The sequence below is a fragment of the Saccopteryx leptura genome, chromosome 5 (genome assembly GCF_036850995.1).
Source record: "Saccopteryx leptura isolate mSacLep1 chromosome 5, mSacLep1_pri_phased_curated, whole genome shotgun sequence".
NCBI lineage: Eukaryota > Metazoa > Chordata > Mammalia > Chiroptera > Emballonuridae > Saccopteryx > Saccopteryx leptura.
Genome location: NC_089507.1, coordinates 109,760,401 through 109,775,989, shown reverse-complemented (window position 1 = coordinate 109,775,989; position 15,589 = coordinate 109,760,401). Strand labels below are relative to the sequence as shown.

Below are 15,589 nucleotides of genomic sequence, written 5' to 3'. Positions count from 1 at the left end.
TAGAAACGAATGATAATGAGCATACAACAACTGAAAATTTATGGGACACAGCAAAAGCAGTCCTGAGAGGAAAGTTCATAGCACTACAGGCATATTTTAAGAAGCTAGAAACATCTCAAATAAAGAACTTAACCCTGCATCCAAAAGAACTAGAAAATGAACAGCAAGTAAAGCCCAGAGGTAGTAGAAGGAAGGAAATAATAAAGATCAGAGCAGAAATAAATGACATAGAGGCTAAAGAAACAATACAGAGGATCAATGAAACCAAGAGCTGGTTCTTTGAAAGGGTAAACAAGACCAATAAACCCTTATCTAGACCAAGAAAAAAGAGAGAGAACTCAAATAAATATAAATAAAATTCAAAATGAGAGTGGAGAAATAACAACCGACACAACAAAAATACAAAATATTGTAAGAAAATACTATGAAGAACTGTATGCCAAAAAATTAGACAATCTAGGTGAAATGGACAAATTCTTTAAACATATAATCTTTCAAAAATCAATCTGGAAGAATCAGAAAACCTAAACTGACTCATTACAACAATGAGATCAAAACAGTTATCAAAAAACTCCCAGAAAACAAAAGTCCTGTGCTGGATGGCTTCACAGGGGAATTCTACCAAATATTCAAAGAAGAACTAACTCCTATCCTTCTCAAGGTATTTCAAAAAATTCAAGAGGAAGGAAGACTTCCAGGCTCCTTTTATGAGGTGAGCATAATTCTGATTCCAAAACCAGGCAAAGCCAACACAAAGAAAGAAAATTATAGGCCAATATCCCTGATGAACTTAGATGCTAAAATCCTTAACAAAATATTAGCAAACTGGATCCAGCAATATATGAAAAAAATCATACATCATGATCAAGTGGGGTTCATTCTGGGGAAGTAAGGATGGTACAATATTTGTAAATCAATCAATGTGATTCATCACATAAACAAAAGGAATAAGAAAAACCGCATGATAATTTCAATAGATGCAGAAAAAGCATTTGATAAAATCCAGTACCCATTCATGATCAAAACTCTCAGCAAAGTGGGAACACAGGGAACATACCTCAACATGATAAAGGCCATCTATGATAAACCCACTGCCAACATCTTAATCAATGGGCAAAAATTAAAAGCAATCCCCTTAAGATCAGGAACAAGTCAGGGTTGCCCCCTTTCACCACTCCTATTCAACATAATACTGGAAGTCCTAGCTATAGCAATCAGACAAGAGGAAGAAATAAAACCATCCAAACTGGAAAAGAAGAAGTAAAACTATCATTATTTGCAGATGATATGATACTGTATATAGAAAACCCTAAAGTCTCAGTCAAAAAACTACTTGACCTGATAAATGAATTCTGTGAAGTGGCAGGGTTTAAAATTAATACACAGAAATCAGAGGCATTTTTATACACCAACACTGAACTGTCAGAAAAAGAAATTAAGGAAACAACCCCCTTCACTATTACAACCAAAAAAATAAAGTACCTAGGAATAAATTTAACCACGGAGATTAAAGACTTGTACTCAGAATATTATAAAACATTAATAAAAGAAATCAAGGAAGATACGAACAAGTGGAAGCATATACCGTGTTCGTGGTTAGGAAGAATAAACATCATTAAAATGTCTATATTACCCAAAGCAATTTATAAATTCAATGCAATACCAATTAAAATACCAATGACATACGATATAAAACATATTCCAAAAATTTGTATGGAACCAAAAAATAACATGAGTAGTATCAGCAATCTTGAAAAAGAATAAAGTGGGAGGTATCACACTTTCTGATATCAAGTTATACAATGTGTCCGTAAAGTCATGGTGCACTTTTGACCAGTCACAGGAAAGCAGCAAAAGATGACAGAAATGTGAAATCTGCACCAAATAAAAGGAAAACCCTCCCAGTTTCTGTAGGATGATGTGGCCTGTTTGCATGCGCAGATGATGATGTAACACTGTGTATACAGCGGAGCAGCTCATAGCCATGCCAGTTGACATATGGACAGTACAGAGAAAAGTTCAGTGTGTTCTGTGGCTCGCTAAATTCGAATCCGTGACCAAAGTGCAACATGAATATCAGCACGTTTATAACGAAACGCCACCACATAGGAATAACATTACTCAGTGGGATAAGCAGTTGAAGGAAATTGGCAGTTTGGTGGAGAAACCCTGTTCTGGTAGGCCATCAGTCAGTGATGAGTCTGTAGAGGCTATACGGGATATCTACCTAAGGAGCCCTAAAAAAATCTGTGCATGAGCCCACATCAAACTGCACTGAATAGGTATGAAACTGGGAGTGTTTTCCTTTTATTTTGTGCAGATTTCACATTTCTGCCGTCTTTTGTTGCTTTCCTGTGACCTGTCAAAAGTGCACCATGACTTTATGGACACACTGTACTACAGGGCCATTGTACTCAAAACAGCTTGGTACTGGCATAAGAACAGGCATATAGATCAATGGAATAGAACAGAGAATCCAGAAATAAATCCATAGCTTTATGGACAATTGATATTTGACAAAGGAGGTAAGAGCATATAATGGAGTAATGACAGTCTCTTTAACAAATGGTGTTGGGAAAATTGGACAGCTACCTGCAAAAAAATGAAACTAGACCACCATCTTACACCATTCACAAAAATAAACTCAAAATGGATAAAAGTCTTAAATGTAAGCCATGAAACCATAAGCATCTTAGAAGAAAACATAGGCAGTAAGCTCACAGACATCTATCGCAGCAATATATTTACTGATTTATCTCCACGGGCAAGTGAAATAAAAGACAGCATAAACAAATGGGACTATATCAAACTAAAAAGCTTTTGTATACCTAAAGACAATTTGAACGGAATAAAAAGACAAACCACACAATGGGAGAACATAGTTGACAATATGTCTGATAAGGGGTTAATAACCAAAATTTATAAAGAACTTTTAAAACTCAATACCAGGAAGACAAACAATCCAATAAAAAATGGGCAAAAGAAATGAATAGACACTTCTCCAAAAAGGACATACAGATGGCCAATAGACAGATGAAAAAATGTTCAACATCACTAATCATTAGATAAATGCAAATGAAAACCACAATGAGATACCACCTCACACCAGTCAGAATGGCACTCATTAACAAAACAACACACGATAGGTGCTGGCGAGGATGTGCGGTAAGGGGAATCCTCCTGCTCTGCTGGTGGGAATACAGACTTGTGCAGCCACTGTGGAAAACAGTATGGAGATTCCTCAAAAAATTAAAAATGGATCTGCCTTTTCACCCAGCCATCCCACTTATAGGAATATATCTCAAGAACACCATATCACTGACTGAAAAAAAGAAATGCAGCCTCATGTTTGTGGCAGCATTGTTTACAATAGCAAAGATCTGGAGACAACCCTAGTTTCCGTCAGTGGATGAGTGGATTAAAAAGCAGTGGTACATATATACAGTGGAATACTATGGGGCCATGAAAAAGAAGGAAATATTACCTTTTGCAACAACATGGATGGGCCTGGAAACTATTATATTAAGTGAAATCAGCTAGGCAGAGAAAGAAAAATATCATATGACCTCACTCATTTCAGGAATCCAAGGAACAATGAGAACTGTGGAACGGAATTGAGACAGAGGAGGGATCAAAGGGATCAGAGGAAAAGAGGACAGAGGGATGGGGAATGATAGGTTGGAATAAACCTGAAGGGAAGGGTTGAGGGTTCTGTAGGGAGGGAGGCAAGGGAGATGTTGAAGGGAATATGGGGGGGGGTGGATGCATTCTGGTTGACTTTAGAATCTATGTAAACACAAATAATTAAAAGAAAAGGGGCAGAGCAGAAAATATCACTCACGGCCACTTTCCAGGAGCCCTAGGGGCACGGATGACTGGCTTGTCTTCCACAAGGAAAGTGGGGAGAGTGAGACAGAGAGTGATGGGCAGAGCAATTCCTGGGATGACCTGAGGAGCTGGCTCATTCAGTGCTGAGGGGGCTATAGCTGGGAGAGGGGTTGATTCCTCAACACAACACAAGCCTAAAGTAGTTTCAGGTGACCCACCTCCAGAAAACTCTCCAGCTCCAATCTGCAGAAAAGACACAGCTGAAAGCATGAAGCAGAGTGGAGGGGCAGTAACTTAAGTCTCCAGGGAGATCTGAGATACACCTACCCCTACTGAAGCTTAGAAAGCGCCCCACACCCGGAGAACAGATGGCAGAAATGTCTTCAGATTCTCAGAGGTTACTCCCACTGCATTCCTGGATACAGTTTCAAATAAGCCCCCTGCTGACATCAGTAAAGAATCATACCATTGAGATAAGTAAACTGAAAAGAAAACAAATCAATACTTCAAAGCAGTTCTACTAGGTAAGGAGACCACAACTGGAACAAGCCTGCAAGCCACACACAGAACAATGGGAAGACAGAGAAACATAAGTCATATGCTTCAACAAGACAAATCCTCAGAAAAAGTCCCAGATGAAATGAAAAGAATCAAATTACTGAATGCAGAGTATAAAATAATGATTGTTAGGATGCTTATGGATCTCAAGGCCACAATGGATAGACTTAATGAACACCTCGGTAAAGAAATTGTAAGCATCAAAAGGAACATGGAAATCATAGAAGAACCAGACAGAAATGACAAACACAATATCAGAAATGAAGACTACACTAGAAGGAATTAAAAGCAAGCTGAATGAAGCAGGGGATCGAATCAGCGACTTAGAGGACAAGATAAGCAAAAGCATTGAAGCAGAACAGCAAAAAGAAAAAGAGGATCAAAAAGTCTGAGGAAACTCTAAGAGAGCTCTGACAACGTGAAAAGAAACAATATCCGCATAATAGGGTTTTCTGAAGGAGAAAAGAAAGAATAAGAAGTAGTGAACCTGTTTGAAGAAATATAGCCGAAAATTTCCCTAAATTGATGCAGGAAAGTCACACAGGTTCAAGAAGCAGAGAGAACCCCATTAAAAAAGAACCCATAGAGACCCACATTAAGACATATCATAATCAAAATACCAAAGCTAAGAGATAAAGAAAGAATACTAAAAGCTGTAAGAGAAAAACAGCCAATCACCTACAAAGGAACCCCCATAAGGATGATATCTGACTTCAACAGAAACACAGAAGGGAAAGGCAAGAAATATTCAAAGTAATGCAGAACAAGAACCTACAACCAAGACTTCTGTATCCAGCAAGACTATTGTTTAAAATTGAAGGAGAAATAAAACGCTCCCCGGACAAAGAAAACAAAACAAAAAAAACCCTCAAGGAATTCATCACAACCAAACCAAAGCTGCAAGAAATGTTAAGGGGCCTGCTGTAGACAGAACAAAGTGGGGGGGAAAAATCTAGTAAAAGAAGAATGTAGATTTAAAGAAAAAAATGGCAATAAACAACTACATATCAATAATATCCTTAAATGTAAATGGAGTAAATGATCCAATCACAAGACATAGGGTAGCTGAATGGATAAGAAAACAGGACCCGTACATATGCTGTCTACAAGAAACCCATCTCAAAACAAAAGATACACATAGACTGAATGTAAAAGGATGGAAAAAAAATATTTCATGAAAATGAAAAAATTGCTGGGGTAGCAATACTTATATCTGACAAAATAGACTTTAAAACAAAGGGATAAAGAAGATCACTACATAATGATAAAGGGAGCAACCCAACAGGAAGATATAACCATTATAAATATATATGCACATAATATAGGAGCATCTAAATATATAAAGCAGACTTTGATGGACATAAAGGGCGAGATCAACAGCAATACTATAATAGTGGGGGATTTCAATACCCCACTAAGATAACTGGATAGATCCACAAGAAAGAAAATTAACAAAGAAACAGCAGAATTAAGGGACACACTAGATCAACTGGATTTAATAGATACCTTCAGAACTTTTGTTTCAAGAAAATCCTTTTTTTTTCTAGAATGCATCTTCTCATGATCCTTTTAGGAGGAAAGATAATAGTAATAAAGACTATAACAAAATAAATATTAGTTATTATGTACCAGGCACTGTGAATCACTTTATATACATGAACTCATTTAGTCTTTACGACACTAACAACACTAAGAGGTAGGAGCTATTATCCCAGTGTTGTAGAGAGGGAGACTGAGATTCATAACTTTACCAAGGTTGTACAGTAGGTCACAGAGCTCTTACTTGAACTCATTCTTGTCAACCAGACTCCAAAATTTGGGTTCTTAACAACCAACTCAAACTATCTTTGAGGATGTGGGCTGCTTCTCCCTCCATGCAGGAAATAGGACTTGGTGCTGGGTAATGTCGTCTGGGTGAACTAGCCCACTTCATCTCGGTCTTCTCTGCCTCAGGGAAGCTTGTAGGTTGTGCCGTCATCCACGTCAATGGAGACAGCCCAGAGGAAGTGGTTCGTGCCACACGACTGGCTTTTGAATACCAGCGCCAATTCCGGAAGGATGTGATTGTTGATTTGTTATGCTACAGGCAGTGGGGCCACAATGAGCTGGATGAGCCCTTCTTCACCAACCCAGTCATGTATAAAATCATCAGGTACAATTATGTATCTTCATGTAATATGCCCTCTTCCCCATAGTGCTCACATTATGATTTTTATTAGACACTCAGTTAGAATGACCAACTTTCCTGATTTATCTGGGACATGAAACTTTCAGTGCTAAAACCGGGACGGTCCTGGGCAGACTGGGATGGTCACCCTATGGATGTCAGGAAGTCTCCACATATTCTTCAAACTCTAAATATTTCCTCAATGAGTAGGCAAAGGAAGCAATTTAACAACCTCACTTAGCAGGTGAGAAGACAGATTAGGTAGGAGGACTTAGGCATAGCCTTGCCTGAAGTTACTTAGTATGGCATTGATGGGCTCAGAAACAGAACCTCCATGATCCACTTTGGCAAACCGTAAATGGGAACCTACTCTTGCCTTGGCAAGAGGTTATATGATGGATTTTAATGTCCAAAACTGCACTGTCCAATACAGAAGCCACTTACGTGGCTACTGAACGCTTGAAATGTGGTGAGTCCTGATGGAGATGTGCTGTGAGTGTAATCTCCACACCAGACTTCTAAGACTTAATATGAAAAAAGATGTTAACTCTCTCAATAATTTTATATTGATTAGATATTAAGTGACAATATTTTGGATATATTGATTTAAATAAATGTGATTACAATTAATTTCACCTGTTTCTTTTCACCTTTTCTAATGTGACCACTAGGAAATTTTAAATTCCACATTGGCTTGCATTATATTTCTGTTGGATAGTGCTGAGTTGGAGGGTTAATGTGACAGAGAGAAATGTCACTTCAAAATTTCCTTTTTTAGGTACTAGAACGTAAAAGATCCCTCTTCTCTACTTTATTTCCTCATAGACATAAATTCAAGCAGAGGAATATATTTAGTGACATTTTATGAGCTTTTCTGGTCATAGGTAGCAATCGCTCTTGGAAGAACAATTCTGCGTTCTCTATTTAGCTCTGAGCTTAGCTCCTGAATTACTTGATGTGCCCCAGAGCCCTTTTTAAAATAATCTATTCTACCTACCTCACTTTGGCCCCAAATAAATATGATAATATATCTGAACAGACCTTATAGTTTAAAGTGTTGTGCAAATATAGAGTGGCATTGTTATTAGTGTTGTTATAAAAACCAGGCGCTGAATAGGTACAGAATTCTTAAAGACACTTGAAATAGATGTTGGCAATTTTGGGTTTAATACTTTTTAAAACAAAGGGTAGCTAATGGGTTGATTATATAGGTCAGTCCTATAAATAACTGAGTTTACTGACTCATAGAAAAACTACTAATTATTTCTTCCTGAATGTAGACAAAAGTTCATAAAGATAAGTTTGCTTTCTCTTGCTTGCCTAGATGAAGTTGTTGCCACTGCCTCTTTGAGAAAAATAATTTATTGGAGTGAAAGCAAATGACATAAAGTGGACCATTTAAAATTCAGTAGCATTTAATATATTCACAATGTCATACAATCACCCACTCTTTCTAGTTTCAAAGCATATCCTATATGCCTGTTTACAGTGATGACACTCCATAATACCTTTGACAATGACTATATCTGTCTCTCTTTGATTTTTACAAATCAGATTGATTTCCCCCCTTTTTCTTGGACAGAGCCAGAAAGAGCATTCCAGACACATATGCAGAACACCTGATTGCCAATGGACTCATGACCCAGGAGGAAGTGTCAGAAATCAAAGCCTCCTATTATGCAAAATTAAATGAGCATTTAACTAAAGTGGCCGACTATAGCCCCCCTGCCACTCACTTGCAGGCCCACTGGCAGGGTCTGGCTCAGCCAGAAGCTCGCATTACCACTTGGGACACAGGTGTGCCCCTAGACCTCCTGAGGTTTATTGGTGGCAAGTCTGTGCAGGTGCCTGAGGAACTCCAGATGCACAGTCACCTTCTGAAGATGCATGTTCAGGTGGGGAGCCCTGAAATCTCTGGTTATAGTTTGTTTTTTGAGACAGCAAAGGAGTTGATGTTGGTCTGGTCATTTGGTTGGCTAATTCATTTTAAAATTATTTATTGTTCTATATTGTTTTATTCTATTCTAAGAACCAATCTTACTGGTGTTTTGGTGCTGAGAGTCAATTAACTCAGATTTTGTCAGCTTCTGTTCTTCCCATCATACATTCATCCATGTTTAATACATTAAATGTACATGTACAACTTGCACATTATTAAAAATACAGCAATACTGGAATGCTTGTATGGATTTTTCTGACCAGAAAAGTTTTATTCTTTTGGATAGCTTAAATAAAATAAATAAAAATCAACACATCCCTTGAGACAACTATTCAGACCCTTAATCATGTTGAAGTTTTACATATTGTCTCATGTTAAATATAAATGTAACACACTGTCCTGTTTTGCATGCAACTCAGGAATTTTCTGGAAAGCAGGACTTCCAGTGCTGAAAACAGGAGAAAAAGGAGTTAAAGGCTTCCATCTTTCTTAAGCTTGGATAAAGAAACTGCCCTTTGCATTATTTTTGAAAAACTAACTTTATTTTGGGGCTTTAATTATAGGTATAGAGACTATTAAAACAAACTATGTACTCATCATCCAGGTGAATAATATTATAAATACAGTTCCCATGAACCCCAATCTCTTATTCATCCACATGGTTAACAACTAATCTCAGCACCTATTTCACCTGTTTTAAAATGTCATATGACTGCTATCAGACTTTCATGTATTCTTCAGCACTTTGTTTTAACATTATGTTTTTGATACTTCCCATTATTGCATTACATCTTTTGAGCTCTTGTGATAAAGGATATGGATTCTTAAGATTCTTTTTTCCTCCCCTTCAATTTTACAGTCTAGACTGGAGAAGGTGTTGGATGGAACCAAGTTAGACTGGGCTACAGCAGAAGCTCTTGCCCTGGGCTCATTACTTGCTCAAGGTAAGAAGTTTCTGTTTAGCTGAACAACTGGTAAGGGATGCTTTAATATGATGTTTGTTACACGTGATCTCTGCAGATTTTTAAGGGACAACTATTCCCTATTGTTTTCATTCACTAGAGAGATTCTAAAATATGTTAGCTTTTCTTACTTGGCAATATTATTTAATCTTAGTATGTATCATGTTGACAACCTTCATCAGGGAATAAAGTAATTATACCTGAAAAAAAGGAGGGCCTGACCTCTGGTGGCACAGTGGATAAAGCATCGACCTGGAACACTGAGGTCGCTGGTTTGAAACCCTGAACTTGCCTGATCAAAGGACATGTAGGAGTTGATGCTCCTCTCCTCTTCTCCTTCTCTCTCTCATCTCTAAAATGAATAAATAAAATCATTTTTAAAATCCCAAAACAGCAATAGCAAAAGAAAAAATGCCTTTATCATATATACTAAAAAATGGGGGGGGGGGGGAAGGGGCTCAGGGTTGGGTATATTAGAAAGATATTTTCCTTTAAAAATTGTAGGGCAAATTATGACTCTTCATTCTTATACAATCTCACCTTGACTATATACTTTCGAATATAAGACTGGGATATTTTAATAAGAATAACCTATTATGCTAAGGAAAACTCTGAGGATGAGCTGTTGTATAAGAATTTAGGGTCACCATGTCTTATTATTACTAAGTTATTTATAGGAATCTGGATTTTTTTCCCCTCTTGCTTGCTTAAGGTTTTAATGTCCGTCTGAGTGGCCAAGATGTTGGCCGTGGAACGTTTAGTCAAAGGCATGCAATGGTTGTTTGTCAGAAGACTGATGACACCTACATCCCTCTGAACCATATGGACCCTAATCAAAAGGGGTTTCTAGAGGTAGGATGTTTCTTTATTCATTGTGTAATCCAGATGCTGATGATTATAGTTACAGGATTCTTAAAGCAGCTTGAGCTTTAATGCTTTTTGAAGTAAAGGGATGTTAAGTAAATAGATGAGATAGGTCTATAAATTTGGAATGGAAGTAGTATACTAGCAACTTTACTTGGGCTACTTATCTATTAATCATATCAATGTCAAATGGATGTTCATTTTGTCAATCAAAATTGACATTGTAGAATATATATTGCTGGATTTGTTAAAGTAAAACAAAGATGTGAATAATTAGCCAACATTTCTTTCCTATTTGAAAAATAAAAAGAGCCATTTCATCAAGTTACCTTATTCCCTAAGGCTTAATGGATAAATCTTTTACCATATATTTCCATGTGTCAGTCACTGTACTCATTAAGAGTCAAGGGTAGGCCTGACCTGTGGTGGCGCAGTGGATAAAGCATTGACCAGGAACACTGAGGTTGACGGTTCAAAACCCTGGGCTTGCCTGGTCAAGGCACATATGGGGGTTGATGCTTCCTGCTCCTCCCTCCTTCTCTCTCTCTCTTTCTCTCTCTCTTCTCTAAAATGAATAAAGTCTTTAAAAAAAAATTTTAAAAAAAGAGTCAAGGGTAGGCAGGCGCTGGGTTTTCTCATTGTTATCTCTCTAACAACTAGCATATGCCTGGCATGTGATGTTTACTAAAATAAATTATCATTGCCTGACCAGGAGGTGGTGCAGTGGATAGAGCATCAGACTGGGACACAAAGGACCCAAGTTCAAAACCCTGAGGCCGCTGGCTTGATTGTGGTTCATCTGGCTTTAGCACAGGCTCACTGGCTTGAGTGCGGGGTCACTGGCTTGAGCGTGGGATCATAGACATGACCCCATGGTCGCTGGTTTGAGCCCAAAAGTCACTGACTTGAAGCCCAAGGTCACTAGCTTGGGCACAAGTCACTGGCTTGAGCAAGGGGTCACTCTGCTCTGTTGTAGTCCCTGGTTAAGGCACATATGAGAAAGTAAACAATAAACGAAGGAGCTCCAACGAAGAATTGATGCTTCTCATCTCCCTTCCTGTCTGTCTGTCCCTATCTGTCCCTGTTTCTCTCTCTGTCTCTGTCAGAAAATAAAAATAAAAATAAATAAATAAATAAATTATCCTTTAGGGCGCCATTAGTGGCCTGTTCTCTTTCTTTCTACTCCAGCCATTTGTTTGAGAGTATATCTTGAGTTCACTGATAAAAATATTTATAAAAATGTTTACTTGTCAAAAGGAAAATTCCAGGAAGATTGCGTAAAGGCCATACTTCTCAGCCTTTCTTTAAGTTAGTCTAAAGTCCACCCCTGTGTCAAATAAGATTGGTGATCTAGATAGACAGAGAAATATTTAACCCCCTCACCCACCCACCAATGTGATTTGATATATAGTTTTGATTAGCTTTATTTTAAAATATTTTTATTAAATTTACTGAGGTGACATTGGTTAATAAAATTACACAAGACTCAGGTACACAGTTCTGTAGTACATCTTCCTTATATTACATTGTGTGTTCACCACCCCAAGTCAAGTCTCCCTCCATCACCATCTATCTCCGCTCTCCCTTCCACTACTTCTTCCCTTGCTTAGCATTAAATACTGGTATTTGAAAAGCCCTAATTTAAAGCCTTGCCTCTTTTATGAGGAAGATGTCAAAGATTTCATTTATTATCTAATAGCATGTACTTTGTATGAAGACCCTGGGAGAAACACCTGCTTGATCTTGATTTGTCTTTATTGTATACACCATGAATTCTGTATACCACGAATTCTGAAACTAACGTATTCTCTTACCAATAATGGTTCCTATAAAATCAAGAAACAAAAAAATGAATACATGCACTTTTCAAAAAAATATATATAATGGCTTCTCTGAAGAGGTAGAGGCCACAATGACTTTGGTAAAATGAGTAGGTTACCAGGTTATATCTTTTCCTCAATTCTATTCTGTTTCTCAATCTTAATTTCTCTTCTTTCCCTGTACTTACTTTGCACTGTCGTGTTATCTACTATGTATACTTAAAAGCCATCTTAAATACTTTTAGGAATAAATAAAAGCATTAATAGATTCAAGAGAATAAGGTATGCCAGTGTTCAAAGAACAGTGGATGCATAAGAAAAGGAGCAGTTTATTTTACTTGGGTAAATCAAGGAAAGTTTGGTGGGGTAGCCAGATTTCAGCTGGAACTTTAAGGACATTAAGAGTTGACTGTTCAACATGTGTAGGGAAAACATTCAAAGTGGATACAGTAGCACATCAAAAATCTGAGAAGTAAGAGGACCTAGCATACCCAGAAACTACAAGTAGCTTCATATGACTGAAGGTTAAACTGCAAAGTAGATACAGGAGTAAAAAAAAGGAGACAAGCCAGATAGGACTACCCACATGTGGAAGACTTTGAGTATTATGCAAAAGAGAAACAATGGCAGAATTCTAAACATGTTACATGATTTTTATATTAGAAACATCACTCCTGATAACACTTTGGAAGCCTAGGTTGAAAAAGATTGAGAACTTACAATGATTTCTAAGAAGGCTTCTCAGTCAACCAGGCAGGAAATCATGGGGTCCTGAATTAGGGTAGTAACAATGCAGATGGAAGATGGAACCAGATTTGAGAACTATATCACTAACAGACTTAGTGGTAGGTATGAGGAATGAAGAAGAAAGCATCAGTTATCGTCTAGCTCTGTGACTTGAACAACTGGTATCTGATGATGGCATTCACCCAAACAGAGTAAAGAAGAGGGAACAGGTTTGGTAAGGAAAGATAATGGGCCCGACCAAGTGGTGGCGCAGTGGATAGAGTATTGGACTAGGACGCAGAGGACTCAGGTTTGAAACCCCAATGATGAGTGCAGGCTCATCCGGCTTGAGTAGGGGCTCACCAGCTTGCGTGCAGGTCGCTGGCTTGAACGTGGGACCATAGACATGACCCCATGGTCGCTGGCTTGAGCCCAAGGTTACTGGCTTAAGCAAGGGGTCACTTGCTCTGCTGTAGCCCCCCGGTCAAGGCACATATGAAAAAGCAATCAATGAACAACTAAGGAGACAAAGGAGCTGCAAGAAAGAATTGATGCTTCTCATCTCTCTTCCTTTCTGCCTATCTGTCACCATCTGTCTCTCTCTCTCTCTCTGTATCTGTCACAAAAAAGAAAGAAAGAAAGAAAGAAAAAGAATGGATTCAGTTTTTGACATTTGACTTAGAGGGAGCTGAATTACATAGAGGTTTCTATCAGGCAATTAGATAATTATTTCTGAGGCTGAGGAAGGAATCTGGTTTTGAGATCTGGATGGAGGAATCCGATGAGAAGAATAACATGGACACTGGATTTGGCAACTAGAGCTCAGGGTTGACCTCATGTGGAGGGGTGTGTGTGTGTGTGTGTGTGTGTGTGTGTGTGTGTGTGTGAATTTTCATGTAGAGCTATTTTAGTGGAATGGTGGAAACAGAAGCTAGAGTACACTAGTTGAAGGGTAAACAGTTAAGGAGGTGGAGACAAGTGGGTTAGATAATTTTTTCTAGCAGCTTGACTGTGAAAGGAAACAATAGCTGGAGAGCACTGATCAAGAATATTTCTTTTGGTTTTAAGCTTTTGACTGTCTATCTGCTGAGAGGAGAAAGCCAGTGAGGAGAGGTTCAGAAAAGAGGAGTTAGGTGATGAAGCTGGGAGAAGCCAAAGACTGATGGATTTGTAATATGAGTGGACATTTCAGCCTTGGGGAAGAAAAGAATGAGGAAGGATATGAGGACAGGCAAAGGTACAAGGAAAGTCACCACTCCAAAGCCCATTTACAACATACTCATGAATCTGAGAAATACAACAGTCTTTTAAAAAAATTAATGTAGTGTATAGGTTATAGCTGAAATCAAAATGGAAATGAGAAAAGATAAATTACACACAATCCCACCATGCTAACAAATCATCTATTTACATTTTTCTGTTATTGAGTGCTTATACATATAAATCCAAATTTTTACAGTCGAAATCATTGTAGAGGTGCAATTTATTTTAAATAAAATCTTTTTGATATATAATTACAGAATTCAGCCTTTCAATGCGTACAATTTGGCTTTTAGTATATTCACAAAATTGTGTAATCATCACTACTTTTTAATTTCAGAACATTTTATTACCGCCAATAGAAACCCCATACCCATTAGCAGCCAGTCCCCATTCCTTCCTTTCTCCCCAGCCCTACAACCACTAATCTATCTTCTGTTTCTATTGATTTGCCTATCCTGGAAGTTTTATAGGAGTATGCTCATACAGCATGTGGCCTTTCATGACTGGCTTCTTACACTTAGCATTATGTCTTCAAGGTCCATCCATGCTGTAGCATTTGTCAGCATTTCCTTTCTTTTTATTATCAAATAATATTTTACCCACATGTAGCTTATTAAAAATGCTTCTTAGAAAAATTTGAAAGCAACACAAAACTATTTTTAAAAGTTGGATGTATAGGCCTGACCTGTGGTGGCGCAGTGGATAAAGCGTCGACCTGGAACGCTGAGGTCGCCAGCTCAAAACCCTGGGCTTGCCTGGTCAAGGCACATATGGGAGTTGATGCTCCCTGCACCTCCCCCTTCTCTCTCTCTCTCTCTCTCTCTCTCTCTCTCTCTCTCTCTCTCTCCTCTCTAAAATGAATAAATAAATAATACAAAAAAAAGTAGAAAGCAGCAGGCCCAATTAATTTGAACTATCTTAGTCAACTCAATATATCCAAATATAGTGCTCAAAAAAAAAAGTTGGATGTATAATAATACCAAAGGAACTTTTTTTCCCTTTGAAACGTTTGAGATGTCCAGTTGGGACCTCAGCAGGCCAACTTGAGGCAGTAGATGTGTATTTCCTGCAAACAAGGTCGTTCTACATTGCCACTATTATCACCATCCCAGTCAGGAAATTAATATTGCAACACTACTGCCAGCTGGTCCCCATTTAGAATCATGTTGCATTTAATTGTCACGTCCCCTTAGTCTCCTCAGAGATGTAATTTTATACACTGCTTTTTTATTTTATCTTGACATATGATGGTTCTATCCATCTATTGTACAGATAGGATATTACAGATTCTAATAAAAGGCAAGCCTTTTCTTGGAAACCTTCCCCCTTTGTTTTATGACATTTTTTTAAAAGCTGATATTACATAGTTTTACTCTCAGCTCCAAGAGGTGGATCATCTGAAAAGTTAATTTTGCTTATCCTTGAAGAAAATCTTCAGTGCTCGTTGTATTCCAGCCTCTGT

The 15,589-nt window shown here is 37.9% G+C and overlaps 1 protein-coding gene across 2 annotated transcripts in view; it reads left to right on the top strand.

Moving 5' to 3' along the window:
* Positions 1 to 15,589, top strand: part of DHTKD1 (dehydrogenase E1 and transketolase domain containing 1) — a 68,510-nt gene that overhangs the window by 25,515 nt on the left and 27,406 nt on the right. For both annotated transcript variants that reach the window (XM_066384816.1, XM_066384815.1), the window contains 4 exons: positions 6,340 to 6,538; positions 8,136 to 8,448; positions 9,352 to 9,436; positions 10,167 to 10,306. In XM_066384816.1, coding sequence (XP_066240913.1) covers positions 6,340 to 6,538; positions 8,136 to 8,448; positions 9,352 to 9,436; positions 10,167 to 10,306 — 737 coding nt within the window. The remainder of the gene's footprint in view (positions 1 to 6,339; positions 6,539 to 8,135; positions 8,449 to 9,351; positions 9,437 to 10,166; positions 10,307 to 15,589) is intronic.